The 24,189-nt window shown below is 33.8% G+C and overlaps 1 protein-coding gene across 2 annotated transcripts in view; it reads right to left on the minus strand.

Moving 5' to 3' along the window:
* Nucleotides 1–24,189, minus strand: part of LOC145681136 (acyl-coenzyme A synthetase ACSM3, mitochondrial-like) — a 125,533-nt gene that overhangs the window by 15,875 nt on the left and 85,469 nt on the right. For both annotated transcript variants that reach the window (XM_081752570.1, XM_081752569.1), the window contains exons 7-9: nt 23,522–23,720; nt 11,118–11,236; nt 4,959–5,052 (exon numbers count right to left, since the gene is read on the minus strand). In XM_081752570.1, the coding sequence (XP_081608696.1) occupies nt 4,959–5,052; nt 11,118–11,236; nt 23,522–23,720 (412 nt within the window). The remainder of the gene's footprint in view (nt 1–4,958; nt 5,053–11,117; nt 11,237–23,521; nt 23,721–24,189) is intronic.

Genomic DNA, 24,189 nt, shown 5'->3' on the forward strand with positions numbered 1-24,189 from the left:
TAATTTTTGATTTCCGAATTTCTTTGGACTCACCCCCTAAAATGGTTCCATATGGGACTAAATTAAGCCAGGAGAAAAATTAGCTTCATTGAAAAATATTAAATGGTGCCCCAAGCGACCTAAAATTTTGAATCCGATACAGTACATAGTATATAAGAAAAAATTGGAATAAACTCATGTAATTTAGAAACGGCAAAAGGGAATGCGAAGATACCCTGGATAATAGAAATAGAGGAAGAAACGTACCTAATTTTTATAGTACTGTCATAGCGACCATCTTGAAATCCACCATCTTAGGTTCAGGTCAAAATTTTCAAATAGGAAGAGGGTCACGTGACATCGTTTTGAGGTAGCGTTTTACCAGAAGCACAAATCTGGCACTATTTTAAAGATAGCTTTAGTCGTCTAAGAATTATTACCCGTGAAAAGATTTCTCCTGTTCAGAGATAATAATTCTTACACGACTAAAAGTAAAGACATGAGTTTGGCGCGAAAAGAACGAAAAGGATATGCACGGCTTTAAAAGAAAGAGGAACGCGAAAAAAAATGCACTTCTGAAAATGATTTGTTTGAACTTTATACACCAAAAGACATGGAGCAGTTCAAGTAATGAAGAGGAACACCCAGTTGAGAATGTTGGAGAAAATGTAAATATAGATGCATGTGTGCCCGGACCCTCCAAGATATGTAAAAGGGGAAAAATTAATTTTATTACTCAAAGACTAAATTTATTATTTTGTTGCGATAAAAGATCACTGAGAGCAGCAATACATATTCTGACAGCGACGGCAGAAGCATTAGGCCATAATGTAGAGGAACTAGTAATAAATGGGTCTTCCATTCACCAATGTTGAGAGAAAATTCGTAGCGAAGTTGCACAGAACCTCAAAAAAACAATTTCAGAGTGCATCAAGTGCGTTAGTTGTGCATTGGAACGGAAAACTACTGCCGAATTTGACTGGCAGAGAGACTGCCAACAGGTTATCAATAATCATTACAGGAGATGGTCATGAGAGGCTAATTGGTGTTCCCATTTTGTCACCATCAAGAGAAGAACATATTGCTTCTACTATAGTACATTCGCTTGAAGAATGGAACTTGATAAAGTTCGTGCAGGCAGTTTATTGTGACACTACTCCCTGCAATACGGGTCATGTCAACGGTGCTTACATTCTGCTAGAACAGTAGCTCAAAAATAACCTTGTATACCTTCCTTGAGACACTGTATCTGGACTGGACCGGACGTTCTCCTATTGAAGTGTTTTCAGAACGAATGGTCGAAAATAGATTGCACTAACTTTATTCCAGAAATTGATGATATAAGGAACAATATTTCCGATGTAAAAAAATGAAGTGTTGAATTTTACTATCAAACTTGAAGAAGCAGCACACCACAGAGACTATTACAGGAAATTTTTAGAACTGACCATCATATTCTTGGGTGGCATATCTCCTTGAGGAGTTTTCTTTCGTTTTCCTGGAGCAATTCACCATGTAAGATGGATGGGAAAAGCAATCTACTGTTTAAAAACATTACTCTTTCGACAACAATTTCGTTTAGCGAAGCAAATAGAAATGGGTCTTCGGAGAGTATGCATTTTCTGATACGACTATATGTTCAAGCTTGGCTTAAATGTGATCAAGCACCCCATTCACCATTACAAGACCTGTAATTTTTGAAAGGTTTGTATAGTTATAAACAAATAGATGCTGAATTATCTGAAGTGGCTCTTTCTAAATTTTCACGCCAGCTCTGGTACTTGAAGGAGGAACACGTAGCATTAGGGTTTTTTGATGATGGAGTTACCATAATGGAAAAACAAAAAGTGGTTAAAAGAATTAAAACTATAAGGGGAAACCGTGAAGCAGCGAAGAGGCTCGACGCAAGAGATGACACCATAAACGTTTTTGTGAAAAGAAAAAACAGTGAATTTGTTACAACGAACACTCAAATTTTCATCGAGATTTAAAATACCCAAAGGGTTTCTTGAGTGTGATCCGATTTCATGGCCAAATAACAATGAAAAATGAAATTATTGAGTTTTACGTCCCACGGTTATGCCGGCAAGGCTAAAGGAGACGGTGAAGAAGAGAAATGAGTGAAATGGTGGAATGAAGGTGGGAGGATACGGGAGAACCCCGAGGAAACCCTCGCACATGGTGTTTGTCCACCACAAAGTTCACTTGGCAGGAGCAGGATTTGAACCCGAGACCCTATGCACCAGAGGTGAACGCTCTACCACTGAGCCACCGCGGCCCCCACCAAATAACAATGACTATCTTCAAGGAAAGACAATTCATCCATGTAACAAACGGTGCAGCAGAAAGGGGAGTGTAACTAATAGAAGATTACAACAACGTTCTTAGAAAAATTGAGCAGAAACAGCTTCTTTTGCAGAAAGTGAAGGCCCACAGACAATCTTTTCTTAGATGCGACAAAAGTGAACTATGTAACATATAAGATTCATAACTTACCAAAACGCTACTACATAAATAAAGGATACTGCAATTTCTTCCAAGTTATATATTTTTTTTTCCTCATAATGGTCTATGAATCAACTTGATGGAAAAACTTATTTGTAGTTCAAAGCGAAACAAGCAATTTGTTTTAATTTATGTAAAAGACCTCCAAAAATTCTTACAAATCTGTGTTCCATAACTCCAATAAAATAAAATTACATCGAAACCTTTTGTTTTTCACACGTAATAGCTCTTACATGAATATAGGTAACTTGAAAATAATACCAGATTTGTGCTTCTGGTGAAATGCTACCTCAAAAAGATGTCACATGACCCTCTTCCTATTTAAAAATTTTGACCTGAATTGAAGATGGCGGACTTCAAGATGGCCGTCATGATAATGCTATACAAGATTAGGTTGGTCTCTTCCTCTAGTTCCATTATCTTTCCATTCCCTTAAGCCGTATCTAAATTACAAGAGTTTATTCCAGCTTTTCCCCATATACTATGTATTGTAAACAAATTCAAACCTTTAGGTCGTTTGGGGCACCATTTAAAATTATTCAATGAATCTAATTTTTCTCCTGGCTTAATTTTGTCCCATATGGAACCATTTTAGGGGGTGAGCCCAAGGAAATTCCTAAATTTATATTTCCCCATATAAATAAGGACCACCCTAATATACATAGTATCAATATTAAAAGTACCCTGCAAAATCATTATCAAATTATATTCTTACAAGAAGACAGTTATAGATATGCGACAATCGTTTTGGACATGAGTATACATAATATACTATTATAATCAACAAAGAAATAAGTAAATTAACTTACAAGAAACAAAAAAGAAGTGTTTTTTTACATTTACATGTGTTTATGAATTTGTAAGTTATCCATATTGAACAAGTCACAGCTAATATACAAAAATAACATCAATCTTTGCAGGATCTTCTAAACTTTTTTTTTTTAAAGAAAAAAGACACATAACTCAGACTCGATAACTCAGTAGTCCGGATAACTCGGCCACACTCTGGCCAAGTGACGACAACCACGCGCGCAGACTCGTTTAAGGTCATTACCGAGAATTTTTCTGAGGACTGTCTTATCAGGTAAATTACTGTACAGTGTGTATTCATTAATTTTCATTTCCATGTATAGTAAAGATTCTGTCTATGCCTTCCTAAAATACCTATTTTTCCTTTTTTAAGGGTGTTTGGAGAGTTAATTCTCTGTTGTATTCTCAAGCAACCAATACATACAAGTACAGTACTGTATTTTCTGAGGAAACACTCGTACTTATTCCTTTAAACACTATTCCTGATAATCAGACATTTTCGCAAACTCGGTCACCCTTCGGCCTACATTAGACCGAGTTTTCGGGGCTCTGCTGTGTTTGAATCAACCGTAATGCATTTGTTTTGTAAGTCACATATCAGTTACATCTCAGGAAAGAAATTCTACGGCCATACAGAAAGATTTAGATGTATTGTGATTTGCCAGGTCTAGTTTCGTGAGCTATTTTCCCCATAATATTCACTGACATGCCACCAAACAACCTCGAGCTGTTAAGCAAAATCTTTTTCAGATATTGATTATAGTTACAGTGATCCTTGAAATGGAAATTAATCCATTCTAGAATTATATTTGAGTTCCGTCTTTAACAATTTTTCCCTTTGAAGTAATAAAAACTGGATGAATCTGTTCCTGCATGCCATGAATTTGAATTTTTAAAATGATTTTATCAGTAAATACATTGGATTTCAAGATAAAATATTTATAAAAACTTGAATAAAAATGAACTTCTTAGAATCCCGGACGATTAAGCAAAGTAGTTGTGTTATATATAAAGAAATAATAGAAAACAGAACAAAATCATAGAATTATTAGCGTAAATTACACGAGATGTTTTCACTATAGCTTCTGACAACGAACTGAACAATAAAGCATATAGTTAGCCCCAGCGCAGGCAAACATTCGCATTTTAGAATGGGGTTTATTCCAAAGCAACTTCGTATTCCGGGACAAATGTGCTCATTCGTATTCTAAGTTGTTTAAGTTCCGGGTACATCTACTGTACTGATTTTTTAAAAAATAATTATCCTCATTAGAGGGAATAGAAATGCAGTTTTATCCAGAATAATCTTGAAAATTACGGAGGGTTCTGGCTGACTTTTAATATTTCCCTGGATATGACTTTGCTCTTGACAATTGCCAACGTACGCAATGAGCGTTTCTGTGCCTGCTTCGTAGTTTAAAATTATACAAAAGAAATATTTGTGTTAGATTTTCAATAGCACTTGCTTCTTTCAATCAACCTCGTTCGTTTTCTAAATATTGCTCAACACAGAATTTGTTTTCAATATATAACAAATAAACAATTATCTATGGTCTGTCAATGATTCTTTTCATACTCTCAAAGGTAATATAAATACGTTCAAATTTTTCAGTGATAGGACAGCCCTCAACTGCACTCCTGAGTATAAAAAGTATTAAAATTACCTTCAAATAATCCAAGTGGTTTCTGAGGTTTCACTCTAATACCAATCAGACCTTGCTGCTCTGGTGGTAATATCTCTCCTTTTTCATTGACAATCTTAAAAAGAAAAAAAAGTGTAATCGATTGGAAACCAGAAATTATTTGACTGTATGCTGTACTTATTAAATCATTGCCAGTATTTCTTGAGTTAACAAAATTTAATTCAGGCTCTAGAATATATCCGTAAAAGTAAGACAAGGAGTGGTCATAAAATCCATGGAAACTACCTAGGAAATTCCTAATATGTAGTGTATTGTACAGAAACGTACTGGAATGTCAAACTAGATAATTTAAATTTATTTATTCCTTTTACCTATTTATTTGTTACTCTCGGAAAAATCCATTACACCATACATGTTTGTACAGGAGGTGTAGAACATGTCAAAAGTACATGAGTTAAAATACAAGTACATTTATAATTTCTGGTGTAAGCCGGTATATATGGTAAACTGACCAAATATCAGAACCAGCCTAATATCAGATACTCGCGATTCTCGCAAAATAAGCTCCCTGGCATCCACCACTGGATTAGAACTGATGTTCTCCCGCCAAAATTTCGTTGTCAATTAGAACGTTGTCGATAAAACTTTGTTTATTAAGAAAGAAAAACAGTTCTGGAATTCTTCATAGCAGTTTAATAATCCATGTTTTTCACATCTAAGCTACGGAGGAATTACAATTTATTACCCAAAAAAAAAAAAAGATACTGAGTATTTTAGACCGATATTGTTATTCCGCTTAAAGAATCTGTGTTGTGAGTACTGTTATCTTTCCCGTATGATACCTTCTGCTCTAATATCAGATACTTTAGCCCTACCAAATATCATATATCCGATATTAAGCAGGATTTATAACGCTCTTCTATAATTTTGTGAACTGGATTTCGGTGCACCCATTGCCGCCGATGGACACATGAATTATGTGCTGACACTAGTAATTGAAAGACATACGTCTGTGATATTTCTAAAGAAAAAAATACACTAATTGTACGCAAACACAAATAGCCATCTCCGTAAGTTCAACAGTTTGGAGAATAAATAACCGTTTTACAATACAAAACTGAATACATGTAATTTTATTGAAATTCCTGTTAAATTTCCCTCCGATATTAAGACGGAATTCTTTAACTCCTCAAGTTTATCATTTTTTTGAGTCTTTTGCTTAAAAAGTGCAACATTACGAAAGATTACGCTCCCATCAGCCAGCGCAAAGAGTTAAATTCACCAATCCTGAACCGATTATGGAAGGTCAACCGACGGCAAGCGACTGAATCGACCTGTTCAAGTCGCCACCTTTAACTGGAATCCAGTAAAAAATGAAAAAAAAGCGCATCTGAGCATTTAATAATGTGTAACTGCTTGTCAGAAGAAGAAGCAATCTACCTCAGAGTGGAGATCAAGTAGAAAGCACAATACCAATAGAATTAACGAAACAGTTCACACTGAAATTTAGGTAACACATATATTATGGTTCAATAATAAGGGAAGTATACATAATAGTTAACCAAGTGGGTTACAGGTTATTATTATTATTGATTAGATATATGCTATAACTACTGGTTTGTTTCTCTTTCAGATTCTCTCCAGATGAACGCTGATGCTATTTGAAGTAAAAGAAGGTATTAGTTCTATCGATGCATCAGATGAGTAGCTAGAGTAATATGTTGTAGGTTAGAACTAGCTCTAGTATAACGTCGTGACAGTCTTGGGAAGTAACGTAATGGAAGTAACGCGTTACTTTTTAAGTAACGTTTCCTAGTAACGCGTTACATGTTTCCAAAGTAACTGTAACGGTAACACGTTACAAAATTTTTAAGTAACGTACTTAGTTTGCGTTACTTTTTTTCGCGTTACATTTCGGATGAGTAACTACAATATATATATATATATGGAAACAAATGTTTTCTTCCTGTAAGTGAATGTCTCAGAATGGAACAATGGAGCATGAACTACGTATGTCAGTAACAGACAGTCACCGACACACACGAAAACATGTAAGATCGTAGTGTCACTTGCTGTTTTTGGAAGATGAGAACAACCTCAGGGAAATCACGTGTACTGATTGCAAGCATCTGGAAGATTTTGTCATATTAGATTTTGTCAGCTCCAAGTCAAAATATATTCAGGAGTGAGTGAAGGGAAAGTAAAGTAACTTGTAACGCGTTACTACATTTTTTACAAGTAACTTACTCAACACTGCGTCGTAGGTGTTTGCATAATAGTAGTATGCTATGTAGTATTGTTGGTTGCGTAGTAGTAGTTGTAGATTATTAGGTTGTGTTTGGAGTTGAATGATAAATTAATAGTAACAGTAGCATTTGTTAGCTGAACAGTAGTAGTAGTAGTAGTAGTAATTAGTTGTTACAGCTTGTGGAGTAGACATGTAACCTATAAGTTTATAATTGATTACAGAATGTAACTTCTTCTTTTAATATTTAATTAAATCAGTAACAAATGAGGTATTATTATTATTATTATTATTATTATTGGCCCAGTGGTATATTAATAGGTCCGTTTTATGGCAAACTCTTAACAACTAATTCTGAAAAACAAATAAATAATGTTAATAACAATAACTATTAATAGTTCAATATGGAAGTCCATATTTTATATCAAAATGTTCGAGGACTTAGAACAAAAAGTAATATATTTTTTCTTCTGTTGCCGACTATTCTTTTGATATTGCTGTAACTGAGTCACGGTTTAATCATAAACAACATACTGATGACTATTTTCCTGAAACTTATAGATGTTTTCGTTCCGATAGGAATTATATTACTGATCAGTGTAGCAGAGGTGGTGGTGTTTTGCTAGCAGTTAAAACAAATATAAATTGTCAAATGAGATTTGACTTGGAATCTGAAATTGAGTGTGTTTGGATTGAGATTGATACATTCAATGGGAAAAAATATTAGTTACATGTTGTTATTTTCATCCAACTTATTCTGTTACAAGTTTTATGAACTACCTTAATTAGATTGTTTCCAAAGTGAACTTTTTGAACTATGAAGTAGTGATTATTGGTGATTTTAATATATCCAAAGTTGACTGCAAAAATAGAAATCTTTCAAATGATATAAACTATTATTCTAAAATCAAGGCTAAAATTCTATTTAATTTCTTAGATGATATGAATTTGAACGTTGATTCAGGGACGTGTGGTCTTGATTTAATTTTGTATAACACCTATGTTCAATCTAATAATTCTGTAGTATCTCTGATTCCGCCTGATAAGTATCACGATCCGATTGAGATTATTGTTAAATTATCATCTCTAATACAGGAGATACCAAGTGATAGCTTTTTGTTATATCAAAAGGGTGATTATCTTTCTTTATATAAAGAAGTCCAAGGGCTTCCTTGAGCCAATATTTTGTTGAATCCAGATATTGATATTGTTGCTCAAATTATTAATGGTTATATTGAATGCAATTAGGAATAATGTTCCTTTAGTAACCAAATAAATTTCTAAATATCCGAGATGGTATTCTCATAATCTAATTTATTTGCTTAAAAAAAAGAATAATGCTCAGAAGAAGTATAAAAGAACCTAATCTTTTCAAGATTATAATGTATTCTCTAAATTTCGTTCTGATTTGAAGAAGCAACTTACTATTGGTAAAACTAAATATTATAATAAAATTGAGAATAGTTTAAAAAATAATCCTAAAAGATTTTGGAAGTATACGAATAATAAAATAAATGTTAAAGATGGACGTAAGGCAATATTAATTGACGATGAATTCCTCTCTGATCCTTGACTGTTATCTGAAGCTATCGCCAAACAATTTGTAGCTGTTTATCATAAAGATGAAATCAATGTGAATGATGATAATGTTACTTTTATGGCCAGTCAATTTTGTAGTCATCAAATATCCTTTTCTACTAAACAGGTAATTGATGTTATTAAAACTTTAAATGTTAAAGCTTCTGTAGGTCTTGATCAAATTCCGATTTTTATAATTAAAGGTATATCTTAAATAATTGCACTAATTTTGACATCATTGTTTAATTGGAGTTTAGCATCTTATTTTTATCCTAATGTATGGAAAACTGTTGTTGTAACTCCAATTCCTAAAACTGATGGAAGGTTCGTAACTGATTATAGACCTATTTCTATTCTTGGTGTAATATCTAAAATTTTTGGTCAACTTATTTACAATTATCTTTATAGTTCCGTCGAACATTGTATTATTTCTAAACAGTATGGTTTTATGAAGGGTAATACGAATTGGTTTCTCCTGTTGTGCATAATCGTGGTCAAGTCGATACTATCTATTTTAGACTTTGCTAAAGCCTTTGACAATATCTCATTATATGCTTCTTAAGAAACTTCATTCCTTTGAAATTCCTAAATATTCGATACTTTGGTTAGCTTCCTACTTGTTTGATCGTAAATTTGTAGTTAGATATATGGGTTGCAAGTCATCTGTGTGCAAGATTTCTTCGGGTGTTCCTCAAGGATCCAATTTGGGTCCATTATTATTTTTAATATATGTTAATGATATTGGTAATTATTTGCAATGTCCCTTTTTACTGTACGCGGATGGTCTGAAGATATTTTCTGAAATAGTAAGTAATCAGGATCACCTTAAATTACAAGCCGATATTAACTCAGTTTATCAATGGTCCATACAAAATTTACTTCCCTTGAACATGAACAAAATAAAAATTATATCGTTCTCTAGGAAAACGAATATATCCTATTTTTCATACTCAATAAATCAGCATACAATTCAAGCTGTTTCCATCAACAAAGACTTGGGTGTTATGATGGATTCTAAGTTACTATTTGATCATCATGTTTCTACCACGGTTTCCAAGGCTAGAAGGAATTTGGGACTCATCAAATGGGTTGCCAAAGATTTCGGAGACATTGCAACATGTACTGTAAAATCTTATATTGTGCATATGTTCGGTCCCATTTGGAATTTGCTAGTTTAATTTGGAATCGTAATTTTACTAGTATTACTGAAGTTCTCAAGTCAGTCCAGATTTCTTTCTTGGCTTGGTTAAAATATAAATTTAAATTACACGATATGACTAATAGGGAGTATCTTGCTAAGCTGGATTTACTAGCTCTTGAAGCTCGGCGAAATTTAAGGCAAATTAAATTTATTCATGATATAATACACGATAGAGTGAATTTAATTCCCTCTAAAGTTCCCCCGTATAATTCTAGGGTTAACCGTTCTATATTATGTATCAATCAATTGGTTGATTCTTCATTATTTACTAGTGTTGACAATATAAATAAAAAATCTCTTAAAATTGATTTATTTGATCCGAATTTTACTTTACTCAAAAAACAATATTTGGAATGTTTTATTTAATAAATATATAAAATTCACCATGGTTTGGTATATTGTCTATTGAATTTTCATTGTCTTTGTTTTATCTACACTGTTTATATCTGTTTATGTGTATTATTATATAATTTCTTTGTAATTTGTTCATTTTTTTATTTTGTTCAATATATTTAAAATGTTAATAATACATTATGTTCGATTTAATAGCTATTGAATCGAGGTTATGTCGTAACTTTATTTTATAATTTAGCCTGTATCAAACTTATGTGCTAATTTTTTATTTATTTATTTATTTATTTTTGTATTTGGTCGAGATGATTTGATGTATTTTTAATTTGTTTTATTTTGTTTGTATTTCTCTTGTAATCTTTTATTGTATATTATTGTACATATGACCATTTTGGATTCGGCTGTGGTCTTTATTATCAATAAATTCAAATTCAAATTCAAATTATTATTATTATTATTATTATTATTATTATTATTATTATTATTATTATTATTATTTCATTTACTTATTCAATATTTTATATATTTATTATTTTTACATCTTAATTTGTTCATTATTCCATTTTATTATTTATTCTTTCTTTACTTTGCTTTTTCATGTAGCATTATATATTTATTTATATACTTTCGATGACATAATGTTAAGCTTTCTTTTTATTTCAGATAGTTTTCCTTATGAGAAATCTTAAAGAATGAATCTGTTGTTATCATGAATGCAATTGACAATTAAATACAACCTCATAATTATATGATATTTAAATCAAACATATAGTCTTGAGGTTTACAATTAATTTTTTGCACTAACCTGTAAATCAAATCCTGGAGCAGGTTTTCCAAATGATCCTGATTTAACTTCCAAACTCTTAAACATACATCCAAGAAGTGTCGTTTCCGTTTGACCGTAGCCTTCTCTTATGTACATTCCTGCCAATAATAAATAAATAAATAAATAAATAAATAAATTATCTATGGGAATAGGATCACCAGATTGAACGAAAGGCAAGCATGGAGACAAATATTGGAAACTGGAGATTTTTGCATGTTATTCAACACCTATATAGAAGTAGTTATGAAAGACGTCTTCGCTAGAGACGAAACACTTTGTGGTTTGAATGGATGTCTAAAAGAAACATGCAAAATGAAAAGAAAACAAAAGTGCTGAAATGTACGGGGAACTGACATTAAAGAGCTAGAGCTGGTTAGAGGGAGGAAGAATTGAAGAAGTCAAATCTTTTAAATACTTGGGGAGTACAATCTCCTCAGACGGAAAAAAAAAAAAAGAGGATAGCACAAGCAAAATAGGCGTTCATTAGGAAGAGAGGAATTCTAACATCAAAATATGCGTCGTAGTAATGCTGTAGAATAAAAACTGTAGGAAGATATTCATCAAGACCTTGATATGGAGTGTCGCGCTATATGACTCAGAAACGTAGATACTGAAGAAAGCAGTAGGTTCCATAGAAACTGGAAGCGTTCGACATGTGGAGCAGGCGAGTAGACAGCGAAGAAGAAAAACGAACAAATAGTAAAGGAAGTTAATGAAAAACGGCAAATTATATAAGTATCAGAGAAAAGATGAAACATGATTGGTCACCTTATTTGATACTCAGACTGGATCAACTTATTATTTGAGAGAAAAACAGTAGGAATACTGGGAAGAGGAAGACCTAGAAAGGAATACCATGATACGATTAAGAAGAAGAGGACGTATCAACCTCTCAAATTGCTCAGTCAACGGCGGAAAAGGTTCTAAATATTATCCATATTGCCCACCAGCCTATGGTTGAGAACAGAAAAAGATTACTGTCGTTACTTCTAACTTATAACCACTAATACGAGGCACATTCAAAAAGTTAGTTGCACTACTTGAGAAAACAAAACAGGAGCAAACTTTTACAATACAGGAAAACTGAAGGCCAGGCTCAACATGGCGGCTAGAGGTTGTATACAAAAAACAGTAATGGAAGCAAATTTAAGTAAAGGTATTAAGTTGTGTAATTGTGGGGCAAAAAACAATGCCAATAGTATTATTGAATATTGTGATGAGTGTGAAAATAAAATGAGAAGCAGGGACACATTTATAAGCAAATCAAAGCTGATAGCTCTTCAGGTCCCCAATCATGCTTTGGAAACAAAAGACGGTAATGCATCAAAGAAAGTCAACTGTGATTGTGACATCGAAAGTGTAGAAGCATGTTTAAAACTTCTAACAGAAGATATACAGGAACTGAAATCTGAGTTGAATGCACTCAAAAATGAAAACATAGAACTTACTACTAAATTGCTACAAGTCACTAACGTCAGCCTAGTGCAAGGAGAAGTGCAAGGTAAAGAAAGTAAAAACAATCCACATCATATACAGGATTTGTATAGTGATGCTATGAAAAGTAACACAATAAAACAACAGGGGCGGGATAAAACTAGAAATTGGACAACGGTAAAGAAAAAAGACGGCATAAATCGTGCAAAAAAGCAACAATCATTAGCTACTGATATTGAGGTAACAAATAGGTTTCAGGTACTGAGTACTACTAGTGAGTTAACATCAGGACAAAATTTTATGGTGCGCGAGTCAAAAAATGCCATAAACGGTACACCAGTGCAAAATAAATTAAACCCAGTATTGATGGTAAAGCAAGTTGAAGACTGTGATTCAAAAGTGAAGACCCCAAATTTTCATGTGCAAGGGAATATTCTATTACTCGGAGATAGTCATGGAAGAGATATTGCTGAAAGAATGAAACGTAGTAGTGCAAATGTGTCAATTGTTGGGATTGTGAAACCAGGCGCAGGACTCAGTGAAATAATTAAACCAGTAACGAATGATAAAGTTATGACAAAAAATGATACTGTCATTGTGATAGGTGGTGCAAATGACGTTGCAAAAAATGACTCTCGTAGTGTAGTTGAAGTATTAAGAAAAACCTTACCCAACCTAACAAATACAAATGTTATAGTAAGCACTATACCGCACAGACACGACCTTATTGGAGCATCAATTGTGAATAAAGAAGTGCAGAAGACTAATAAAAAAATAATAAAAGTGTGTAAACATTTCAAAAATGTTAAAGTGTTAGATATTAGCAACAGTCCACGGGAGTATCGTACCAGACATGGGTTGCATTTCAACGGGATAGGTAAAACAATTTTGGCAGAAAAACTATGTAATCTAGTCAAACAGCAGCCTAAGAGGGATCCTATACCACTAGCATGGCAAGTCTCAGTAGAAAATGCGAAAGGTGTAGCTCCTGTAGTACTTGACAGTAGAAATACCAAAAACAAGAGCCTTGTTCAATTCAACGAAAATGCACGCTCTATTGGTGTAAGTTTAGATTATGTGGATAGAATTAGTTTAGTACAAAGGTCAAATGATTTAAACCAGAAAGCAGAAGATAGTAGCAAGATGATAGCAGATTATAATGGCGTTATAGGGTCAGGCCAAATTAGCAGTAACATTAGTAAAGTTAGTAGTGTTAGTAACCTTAATTATGAAAACAAGTTATTGTATCCACGCACAGAAAACAATCGAGTAAACGATGTACAGAAAATGGCCAAAAGGTAGAACGACGGAAGAGAACGCAAAAAATATTATCCAGTGATTTTTTATGGTAGGGGATACCGATACTACTAAATGTTCAAACACTCGTGAAACGCTAACAAATTCAAAAACAAAATTTACGCATGACAGAAGAAACTTAAAGAAACAAAATACTACACATGTATCGATAGGTAGTATTAATATTTTTCATCAAAATGTTCAAGGTCTCAATAAGGTAAAAATTAACATGCTGGAGGTACTACTTTCCACTGAATTAGATAATATACATGTAATTTGTATAACGGAACATTGGTTAAAATTAGATGAAATAGAATATTATAAAATCCATAACTATACATTAGTAGAGTGGTACTGTAGAACGGGTACCCAAAGAGGGGGAGTTGCGATATATATTAAAACAGGATTAGAGACAAATATATGTAAAAAAAAAATTAATTACCTCAACACCGAAAAAGACTTTGAGTCCTGTATAATGGAGTTACCAAAACAAAAACTATTTATCATTTGTATTTACAGAATCCCAAATAGTAATATTAAAGTATTAGCACACAATTTAGATGAGGTACTGAAAAAATTAACTACCCCAGGTAATAAAGTAGTAGTAATAGGTGACCTGAATGTTAATTTTTTGTCAAGCGAAATCGATAGAAACGTACAGGTTCTTATTGATTCATACAACTTAACGCCAGTAGTTAGGGAACCCACCAGAATAACACCGACAACAAAAAGCGCAATAGACCAAATGATCCTAAACAAAGATGTCTTAGAATATTCCGTGAAAGTTTTCAATACCGGATTTTCCGACCATGAAGCTCAAATTTTTACTATTCTAAATGTAACCAGTAGCAATATTAATAGAATATCGAAAAGTATCACTAAAAGAAATTTTAGCGCAGACAATGTGGTTTACTTCAACTATCTCTTAAGCGGTGAAACATGGGAGGATATCTACAAGCAAACTACAGTAAAGCCTGGGAATATTTCCTTAACATATATAGTAACTATTTTAATGCAGCATTCCCGACTACCACTCGTAAAATTTACACACATAAGACAAAGTCGTGGATAACTTCAGGAATAAAGAAATCCAGCAAAACAATTAGAGAGTTGACACAAAGAGTCAAACAAGAGTTATCGAACCCGGAACTTAATAGATATTACGCGAATTACAAGCGCATATATAGACGTGTAATAAAAATGGCTAAAAGAATGGAATATGACAAACAAATTGAGCGTTCAAAAAATAAATCAAAAACACTTTGGAAAATAGTAAAGAGTGAAACAAATAGTAAAGCATCTTCTAGGGAGATATGAAACATTGAATTGAATCATGTAGATACTAAAATAACTGACCCAGTATTAGTTGCTAATATTATGAACAACTATTTTACTGAAATCGGAAATAAAAGTGTAACGGGTACTAAATTCGAAAAAAAATCTACGGAAAATAGGCTACAAAAAACGATGTTCCTTCAGCCAGTGATACCTAACGAAGTTGCTCAAATAATTTCAAAGCAAAAAGACAAATGGTCAGTAGGTTTTGATAACATTCCAATGACAATAGTGAAGAAAAGCTCCGCTTATATAGAGGAACCTTTGACATATCTTATAAATCTTTCCTTTTCATCAGGACAGTTTCCTCAAAAATTAAAATTAGCACGAATTAAACCAATTCATAAAAAAGATGATAGGTATAAGGTAGAAAACTATAGACCCATTGCCTTACTTTCGCCCTTCTCAAAAATCATTGAATCAACTATGCAAAAACGTATAGTAAACTTCTTGGAAAAATATAATATAATAGACATTGCTCAAAATGGTTTCCAACGCAAAAAGTCAACTGAGACGGCGATATTTAATTATCTCGATTATATTCGGGATGCATTAGACAACAGGAAAAATGTACTGGCATTTTTCTTGACTTAACTAAGGCATTCGACCTTGTTTCGCATCAAATACTCCTCGAAAAACTAAACAATATCGGTGTAAGAGGAGTTGTAAATAAATGGTTCCAAAGCTATTTAGAAGATAGAAATCAAGCCGTAGAAATTGATTACACGGATCAGCGGGGTACAAGTTTCAAATATACCTCTGACATCAAACCAATAAAATGCGGGGTACCACAAGGCTCTATTTTAGGCCCTACTCTCTTTATAATTTTCATCAATGATTTTCCAGCTTACATAAAAACAGCCAAACCAACCATGTTTGCTGACGATACAAGTCTAGCCATTACTGAATACACTGACAGTAAAATGAAAGTTAGTATCGAACAAACAATAGAAGAATTAAACTCATGGCTTGAAAATAATAACTTAAAATTAAATACCGATAAAACTACAGTAATAAACTTTCATCACTCTCGAAATACACATGTAAATAATCCAATCATATCTATTAAAAATAAATTTATAGATAACGTTAAAGCAACGAAATTTCTAGGACTCTGGGTAAGTGATACACTAACGTGGGATAGGCACGTATCTGTACTCCAAAAGAAACTTTGTAAAGTGCACTATGCCTTAAAAAGTGTGAAGACATCATTCAACATATCAGCATTAAAAGTAATTTATCATAGTCAGTTTGAGAGTCTACTTACGTATGGAATAGTACACTGGGGAAACGCAGCAGAAAGTAAGACAATTTTTAAGATTCAAAAAAGAGTACTGAGAACAATGAAAGGTACAAAATCAAGAGTAACATGCAAAAGAATATTCCGTGAGCTTAAAATTCTCCCACTGCCTTATCTTTATATATTACGAACGGCAATCTTTACAAGAAAATACCTGAAACCGTCTCTTAAACGCAACAGTGACATTCATACATACAATACCAGAAACAAGAGCGATTTTGCAATTCCCATTCATAATACAACACTTTACCAAAAAGGTCCAAAATATACAGGAATACAAATTTATAACAGCTTACCCATCAACATAAAAAACTCTCAATCTGATCACCTCTTTAAGCAAAGACTAACAAAGTACCTACAAGAGCACTGCTTTTATACTGTCTCGGAATTTTATGAACATGCTCAAGCTAGAAACTTGTAGTTGTATGAATCAATAGTAAGGTATTTTATTTTATTATTACATGAGTAGTCATATTTATTTATATATTATTATAATCAAATATCTTGAATACGTGTTTCCTAAATACTAAATGAAGATAGCATAATATAAAGAAAAAAACTATAGATTCTCGCACTATGAATAAAATCAGGTAGATGAATAGATAAGGTATGGTATTTCTATGTACATATATGTATCATGTTGTAAGACTAATGTGATGTATAAGGTAGTGTAGTAGTAGTTTATTATATAGACAATAATAGAATCTGACATGTTCTATACCGCATGTACAAATGTACAATACTGTGGTCTCTTGAACGCAAAATAAATAAATAAATAATTTTATTTGTACACAAAAATTCCGTACAAAATTACTTTTATGTAATCACTTCCTTTATTTAAACATTTATTGAGGCCTAGCACAAGTTTATTTACGATTTCTGCGAAGAATTTCCGTCCAATGTCCATAACCATTGTTCAGTTGCAGCATTCACCTCGTCATCGGAGTGATATCGTCAATTTTGTCTACTGATACATGTCTGTAAGATTCGCGCGAGCAATGATCTCAGAATTTGTCGAAGTTGATGGTCTTCCCTCGCGGTATGCGTCATCACTATCTGTACGTCCATTCTCAAACATGTTACACTACTTTGTGATAGCTTGACGTGATATTGCATTTTCAACATACACTTTGTGCACCTCCTAATAAATTTCTATGCGCTTCATCTTTTGCCCACAAAAAAGCGAATCACTGCACACAGTTTTGGATGCCGCCTACAGCTGCTGAGACATGTTCACAACTGGTTAGCAATCAAACTAAACTACCGCCACGGGGTCCAGATAAATGTCTGCAGTGTTGCCACCGAGTTTCAACAAAATATTCTTCTATCAGAATTATTGGTACGAAGGTGTGCAAATTATTTTTTGATTGATCCATGTATTACTAACTTCTAACATTACCTAACCAAACTAAATGAGTACACAAAGCATGAGTATAGGCCCCCTACCTTGTTATGTATTCATATATTTTGAAGCTGCACGTTGCGACTAGAAGAGTGCCATATCCCAGAACAGTTTTGTGTAAATCTTGACAGGTAAATTTGAAGTTCATCTGAACGCAAATTTTTAGACCATCACAAGTTCTGTTGATATTCGGTTCCTATCAGCTGACCATAAACTTTTACACAAAGAATCATTCGATGTGTGCATTATTGACTAGTATAGCGAGAATATACTACGTTATTTCGAGCCAGTTCGTGCGTCTACTTCATCGAAAAACTCATTCCACAATTAACAACAATCAAATTTCCTATCAAGTACTCATACTATAGATTTCAAAATAGAAAACTCATTGCACAATTCATTTCCATGGAAACTAATTGTTTTATCACTCTCTGTTAAATCATTAAATGAAAACATTGTTGGTGTAGTGCTATAATGTAGGAAATGAAAAGGATTTAAACCTAACATTTTATTACATTATAAATATAATCGTTGTCCGTAAATAACTAACGAAAGGAATAAATAATTAATTACACGTAAATTAATATTTACGCTTGTAGCTTGAGTTAGTTGACTCGTAGAATGTTAAGTTGTGGTATTATTATCTGGGGTTAATCCAGTGAATGTTGAACTCGCTCAGCGCGGAAGATTAATTCTTAGCGGGTGCTCATGTACATAGTTCAGATCCCACGTTAAGCTGTAGGCTCACGCCTCATATAGCTTCACTGCTGAAAAGGGTGCTGAACTTGTATTCAACCACCCAACCAATCCAGTAAATGTATTTGTATTTTTCACTTGCAAAAGAAGGCATTGAAAATGTTTGGATTGTCGGCAAAGGATTTCTTAAAAGTCTATCTTTCAAGGACGTTTTTACTTCTTCCTTGCGTGTATTCATGTAAAATATTATTGTTTACTGTGGGTAGAAACTCCATAAGTACAATACGCGACATGTTAATAATTTACATATTATTCTGCAAAAATTCTCGTTTTCTTTCTTCAAAAAGAAACATATAAATGAACTGTACGAGAGTTTTTAATAACAGACTTTCTTAAAGCAAAGCAAACCGTATTCTGTGTTCAAGCTGCAATTTTACGATTTCTTAGTAAATGAACGTTATTAGTCTGTAAGTTAAATGAATTTTATAAAGACAATACATAAATTTACGTCTCTATTCCTTATATTAGGGATGTATGAGTATTGTATATGTGTAGAAAAAGTCATTCTAGTTTTTCAAACTGCTATGCATAAATGTCGGAAGTTTTATAGAACTGCCATGTCTATTCGTTCATTCGTTTGTCTGTCGACAAGTATTAACAAAAACGGTAAGAGGTGTCGAGAAACTTGTTTTTGCAATTGAGACATCGTCACAAGTATAGATTCCATCTCATCCATTAACCCTATATTAAAACCAGAAGTGGTAGAAATCAACCATTTCCGGTTTCAACGTTAATCGCCATAGAACAAAAAAAAAAAAAAAAAAGATAATACATACCGCAGTTTTTTTTTTAGATCGATTCACCGTCTGAAGAAAACATATCATAACCATTGATAACATTTTACTAAAACTGAAAGTGTTTGAAATTTACTACCGTTTCGATGTTGATTTACATAGGACCAAAACGATAAGAAATATAGAAAAGCGGTTTATGAAATCGATTCAACGTCTCAAGAAAAGATACCATCTTCACCTGCGTTACGAGCTTGCTACTTTTTGTGATCTATGTAAAGCGTTTGACTGTGTGGACCATCATTTTTTTTTAACGAAAAAGTTATGTGTTTCAGCGTAACAGTTTGAATTTCTTCAAAACATATTTAAAAGTTCGAACACAGAGTGTCTGTGCGAACGGGGACTTCTCACAAGTAGATGAATTAAAATATGGTGTACCTCAGGGCTCTGTTTTAGGACCTTTAATCTTCATTCTAATGATAAATGATGTATATTAAGTATTGAAGCTAATTCTACCCTGTACGCTGATGATACAACTTTCGTGAACGTAGCTAATAATTTAATTGACCTAAGAGGAGCAATGTAGGGTTATACTGATGCAAGCCTCAGAATAGTTTGGAAATAATGGTTTTCTACTAAACTCTACTACAACGTGAAGTGCTAAGGATTTATAAGTGCTTCCGGTTTCAACGTAGATCGCCATACAACCAAAATGGTAACAAATAGCAACAAGAGGTTTCTTGGAATCGATTCAGTGCCTCAAGAAAACATACCAACTTCATCTGTAACACTCTACTAAAACCGGAAGTAGTAGAAACTTACTAGTATTTCCGGTTTCAATATTGATTTAGGTAGGGCAAAAAGATGTCGAGAGCTGTTTTGGGGATCGATTCAGCGCTTCAAAAATAGGTTTCATTTCCTGCATTAAACCTCTGTTCAAACCGGAAGTGGTAGAAAATATCTATTTAATAAGTTCCATCTCTCACTATCGTTCCATTGCAACTTGAAGTTATTGATCTGTTTCAGTATTGAATCCGCATAGTTTGGAAGTCTACTATAGTTTCACAACTGTGAAACTAACACACTTGTTTATAAATATATTTTATTTCTAAGATTTTCGTTTTATTTCTAAGATATTTCTAAGCATGTTTCTCATTATTTTGCAACTTTTGATAATTGTATACGTACTTGAGAATGATCTCAATTCTATGCAAAACAAGTAAATACAATGGACGCGTGGTTACGAATTTAATCCAATTGGCAGTGCTATTCGTGAACCGAAATGTTCGTTAACCGAAATTATTTTCTCATTGAAATTAATGAAAATACAGTTAATGCGTTTCAGCTACAAAAAGATGGTATTGTATGGAGGGGTCTTTTTTTTTTTTTTTTTACATTTTTAAGTGTTTTCTCAAAAAAAATACAGAATGAAAATAACATTATTCTGTTTAAAGACAAATATGTAATACTATATTAAACAAAACAGTAGAAGGACTTAAAAACACACAATAAGTGAAAAAAAAGTAATTTTTGATCGTAGCATTCTTGCAGATAATGTTTACGACAAACGCGTAAAAGCACTACTGGGCGCGTGAAATTGTGAGTACACGCGTGTGTGTGCGCGTTCGTACCATAAAATATTGTTTGTAAGCCGGGAGAAAAATTGTTTACAAACATTTTTCTGGGCAGATTTGTTCGCGAACCAAGAGATTCGTAACCCGTGGATCTACTGTAAATAGATAAAGGCATTTCAAACCTTGGACACACTAGCAACAATACATGAATAGCTAGACAACGCACAATTTAGGTAAGTACTGAAATGATTATTTTATAATTATTGATACATTTATGCAACATCCGCATCTATAAACATTGTACTTGGTTGGTTGATTGATTTGAGGTTTAGTGTATTGTTCAGTAGCGAGACTATATGAGACCTGAACCTACAGCTTAAAATGGGATCCGAATCGTATGAGCTTCCGCCGGAAATCGAACTCGGTTCTTCTGCGTCCAAAACGCGTACGCTAACTATATAACTACAAGTCAGCTCAGAAACATTGTACTATCCCATACATTAAATTCTATGACTATACTTGAAGATGTTAATAGACACCCATTAAAAAAAAGTATACTGTAATATCCCACACATGCTTCTATTTACAAACATCAGCATATGCTTTTATTTGTAATCAACATCACATGCGTTTTACTACAAGCTATTACACGAAGCAGACGACAGGAATCATTTTCACCACTAATCATGTGATGGAAGAACACTAGCGCCACTGCTACCGAGGAGGAGGTATAAAATTCTAAGAAGCACCCAGTGTGACCACGTTAGTACTTTCGTACTAAACGGCGTGACAAACGTCTTGGCATTTGAAGGCGGCGCTTGAAGTTCCTTTTAAATGCTGCTAGCAAATGAGAGGCAGCGGTATTGCCACGTTTATTTTGTACACATCCACGCCTATCCCCTGTCACCCGATCGCACTATAGTATGTCTGTTTAGCCATAGCCACATCCCTTTACGACTTGGCAACGTCGCGCCAGAGCTTGCGTTTTATTCGTTTAGCTGAAATGCCAAGATGTTTGTCACAGGCTTTAGATCTAGTGGGCCTTATGCAGAGTCGTTCTGACGCATGATTAGTACCATACTAAAGAGTTCGATTAACATGTTTCCTGCAGTAGTCAGACCTTTAGTATGATCCTAATCATACGTCGAAACGACTCTGCATAGGGCAGTGTATCTTTTGCAATATTTCAGTATTCTAGTACGTTTACAAACAAATCTAGTTAGTACTTTTCTCTTTCTCTCCTTCTTTTCTCATAAATATATTTGGGAGAGGAAAAAGAAATATCATGAAAATTGGCAATGTACGAAAATTTCACTGTTCCTGACAACTTTTTCTGCCTGTTTTTTTTATTTTTTTTAACAGTGGTATTTACAAGAGCGGAAGTGGAACATAGGTGCCATCTGGTCGCCTCCTCCAACCTAAAACTCGATTTCCTCCATAAGCCCAATTTATACCGTATTTCTTGTTTTCTCCCGACATCCTCTATATTTACTTCCTTGTTTTCTCCCGACATCCTCTCTATTTGTCGTACTTGTGTTACTTTAGTGGTTTTACAGTGAGATCTAATACGACAATTACGCAGCGATTACGCGAGGATTTTTAGTTTGAGAGTGAAGTCAAAATTGGTAGTGTATAAGTAGTTTTCACGGTTTGTATCGAATTTTGACTGTAAAAAAAAAAAAAAAAAAAAAAAGAAGTGGGTTCTTCCAAGAATGTCGGGCCATTCCCTCCCTCACAGAGGAGAGTTAGCTGCCGGAAACCTAATAAGATATTAATATCGTAAAGTGTCATAAATATGGTGAAACGGGAGCAGATAAAATTTTAGTGCTTTTTCCCCAGATCTAGTACTTTTTTTTTTGTATTGGTTACTACGAAATATTTGTGCTGGGTGGTCACACTGGAAGCACCACAACCAATATCAGTCTCGATTAGTCACTCCTACTCTCTTAGCTTGCCTGGAACTCTGAGAGTATCCTAACCTAACCCAAGCCTTTTAGCTTCCTGTGGAGCACTGAGAGATTCCTAACCGCATACCACTCAGCTTGCTGTAGTGCTTCTTGGTGTTCCTACCCACCTAGCTTGCTGTGGAGCTTTGCGGAACTTCAGCCTTTCTTTGCTTGCTGTAGAGCACTACGAATCCTAGCCCACTTTACTCAGCTTACCTGGAGTCTTGTGAGGATTCTTCCCTTAGCTGCCTGGGGCTTGGGACACCTACTTTACCCGAATTATTTAAAGGAATTTGTATTTATGTTAGTGAAACTGTATTATACTGTTCTATAACAGAAAGTTTTGTAATAAAACTGGCTATGGGAGAAAACCGATTCCCGTGTTTAATTGTTCTACCTTCTACCTAACAACGTAATTTTACGATATCTTCAGTTGTTACATGATTTGAGTCAGAAACGGACACTCAAAATGTCTATCTTCTTTGAAAAGCTTGTATTTTACCAACAAGTTTATACAATTAGCCAACGTGTTACACAAATATCACTTAAAAAAAAAAAAAAAAAAAACTAAAATTGCAAATAACTGCAATGGTAAGGATGCATGATTACCTGTATATTTATGCCATTGTTTTATAACTTCCGGGTTGAGAGGTTCTCCTGCAGACACACAATGTCTCAAAGTAGAAAACTCGTATTGGGCGAGGTCGTAATTCATCCACATTCTGTACAATGTAGGAGGAGCACAAAGTGTTGTTATTGGATAACTGTTCAATACTTCTAGGGTTTGTTTTGGATGAAACGAAGCCATCTGCAAGAAAACAAAATTCACATTTTACTTTAGCTAGAAAGAAATGTTATATTTAAAAAGTCACAAGTAAAGGTCACGTTTGGGTGAATCGAGTTGCTGCCCGAGACATATGTGATAGAGTAGTAATAAGTGTGCTCAATATGTCAGTGAAGTTTTAGGTGCAAAGCTCGAAGGGTTTAGGAGATACAGCCACTAGAAGGTTACATGTAGGCACATGTTATAGTCTCTTTCAATACGTGATCTTATGATCATTGATGACATTCCAGCTGCCAATATCTTCAATGCTGATCAAAGTCGCTTCGAGCAGGAATTGCATTCGTACCGGACGTTGAGGAAGAAAGGATTAGTGAAGATCAGAACAACAGTGGGATATGTGAGTTCAACTCATTCCTTTATGATAATGCCAGTTGTGTCCATGGAAGGAGTAATTCTGCGTCCCATGTAAGTTCTGATGGTTGAACCAAACGGT

Source organism: Thermobia domestica, chromosome 3 (assembly GCF_964235325.1).
Source record: "Thermobia domestica chromosome 3, izTheDome1.hap1.1, whole genome shotgun sequence".
Taxonomy (NCBI): domain Eukaryota; kingdom Metazoa; phylum Arthropoda; class Insecta; order Zygentoma; family Lepismatidae; genus Thermobia; species Thermobia domestica.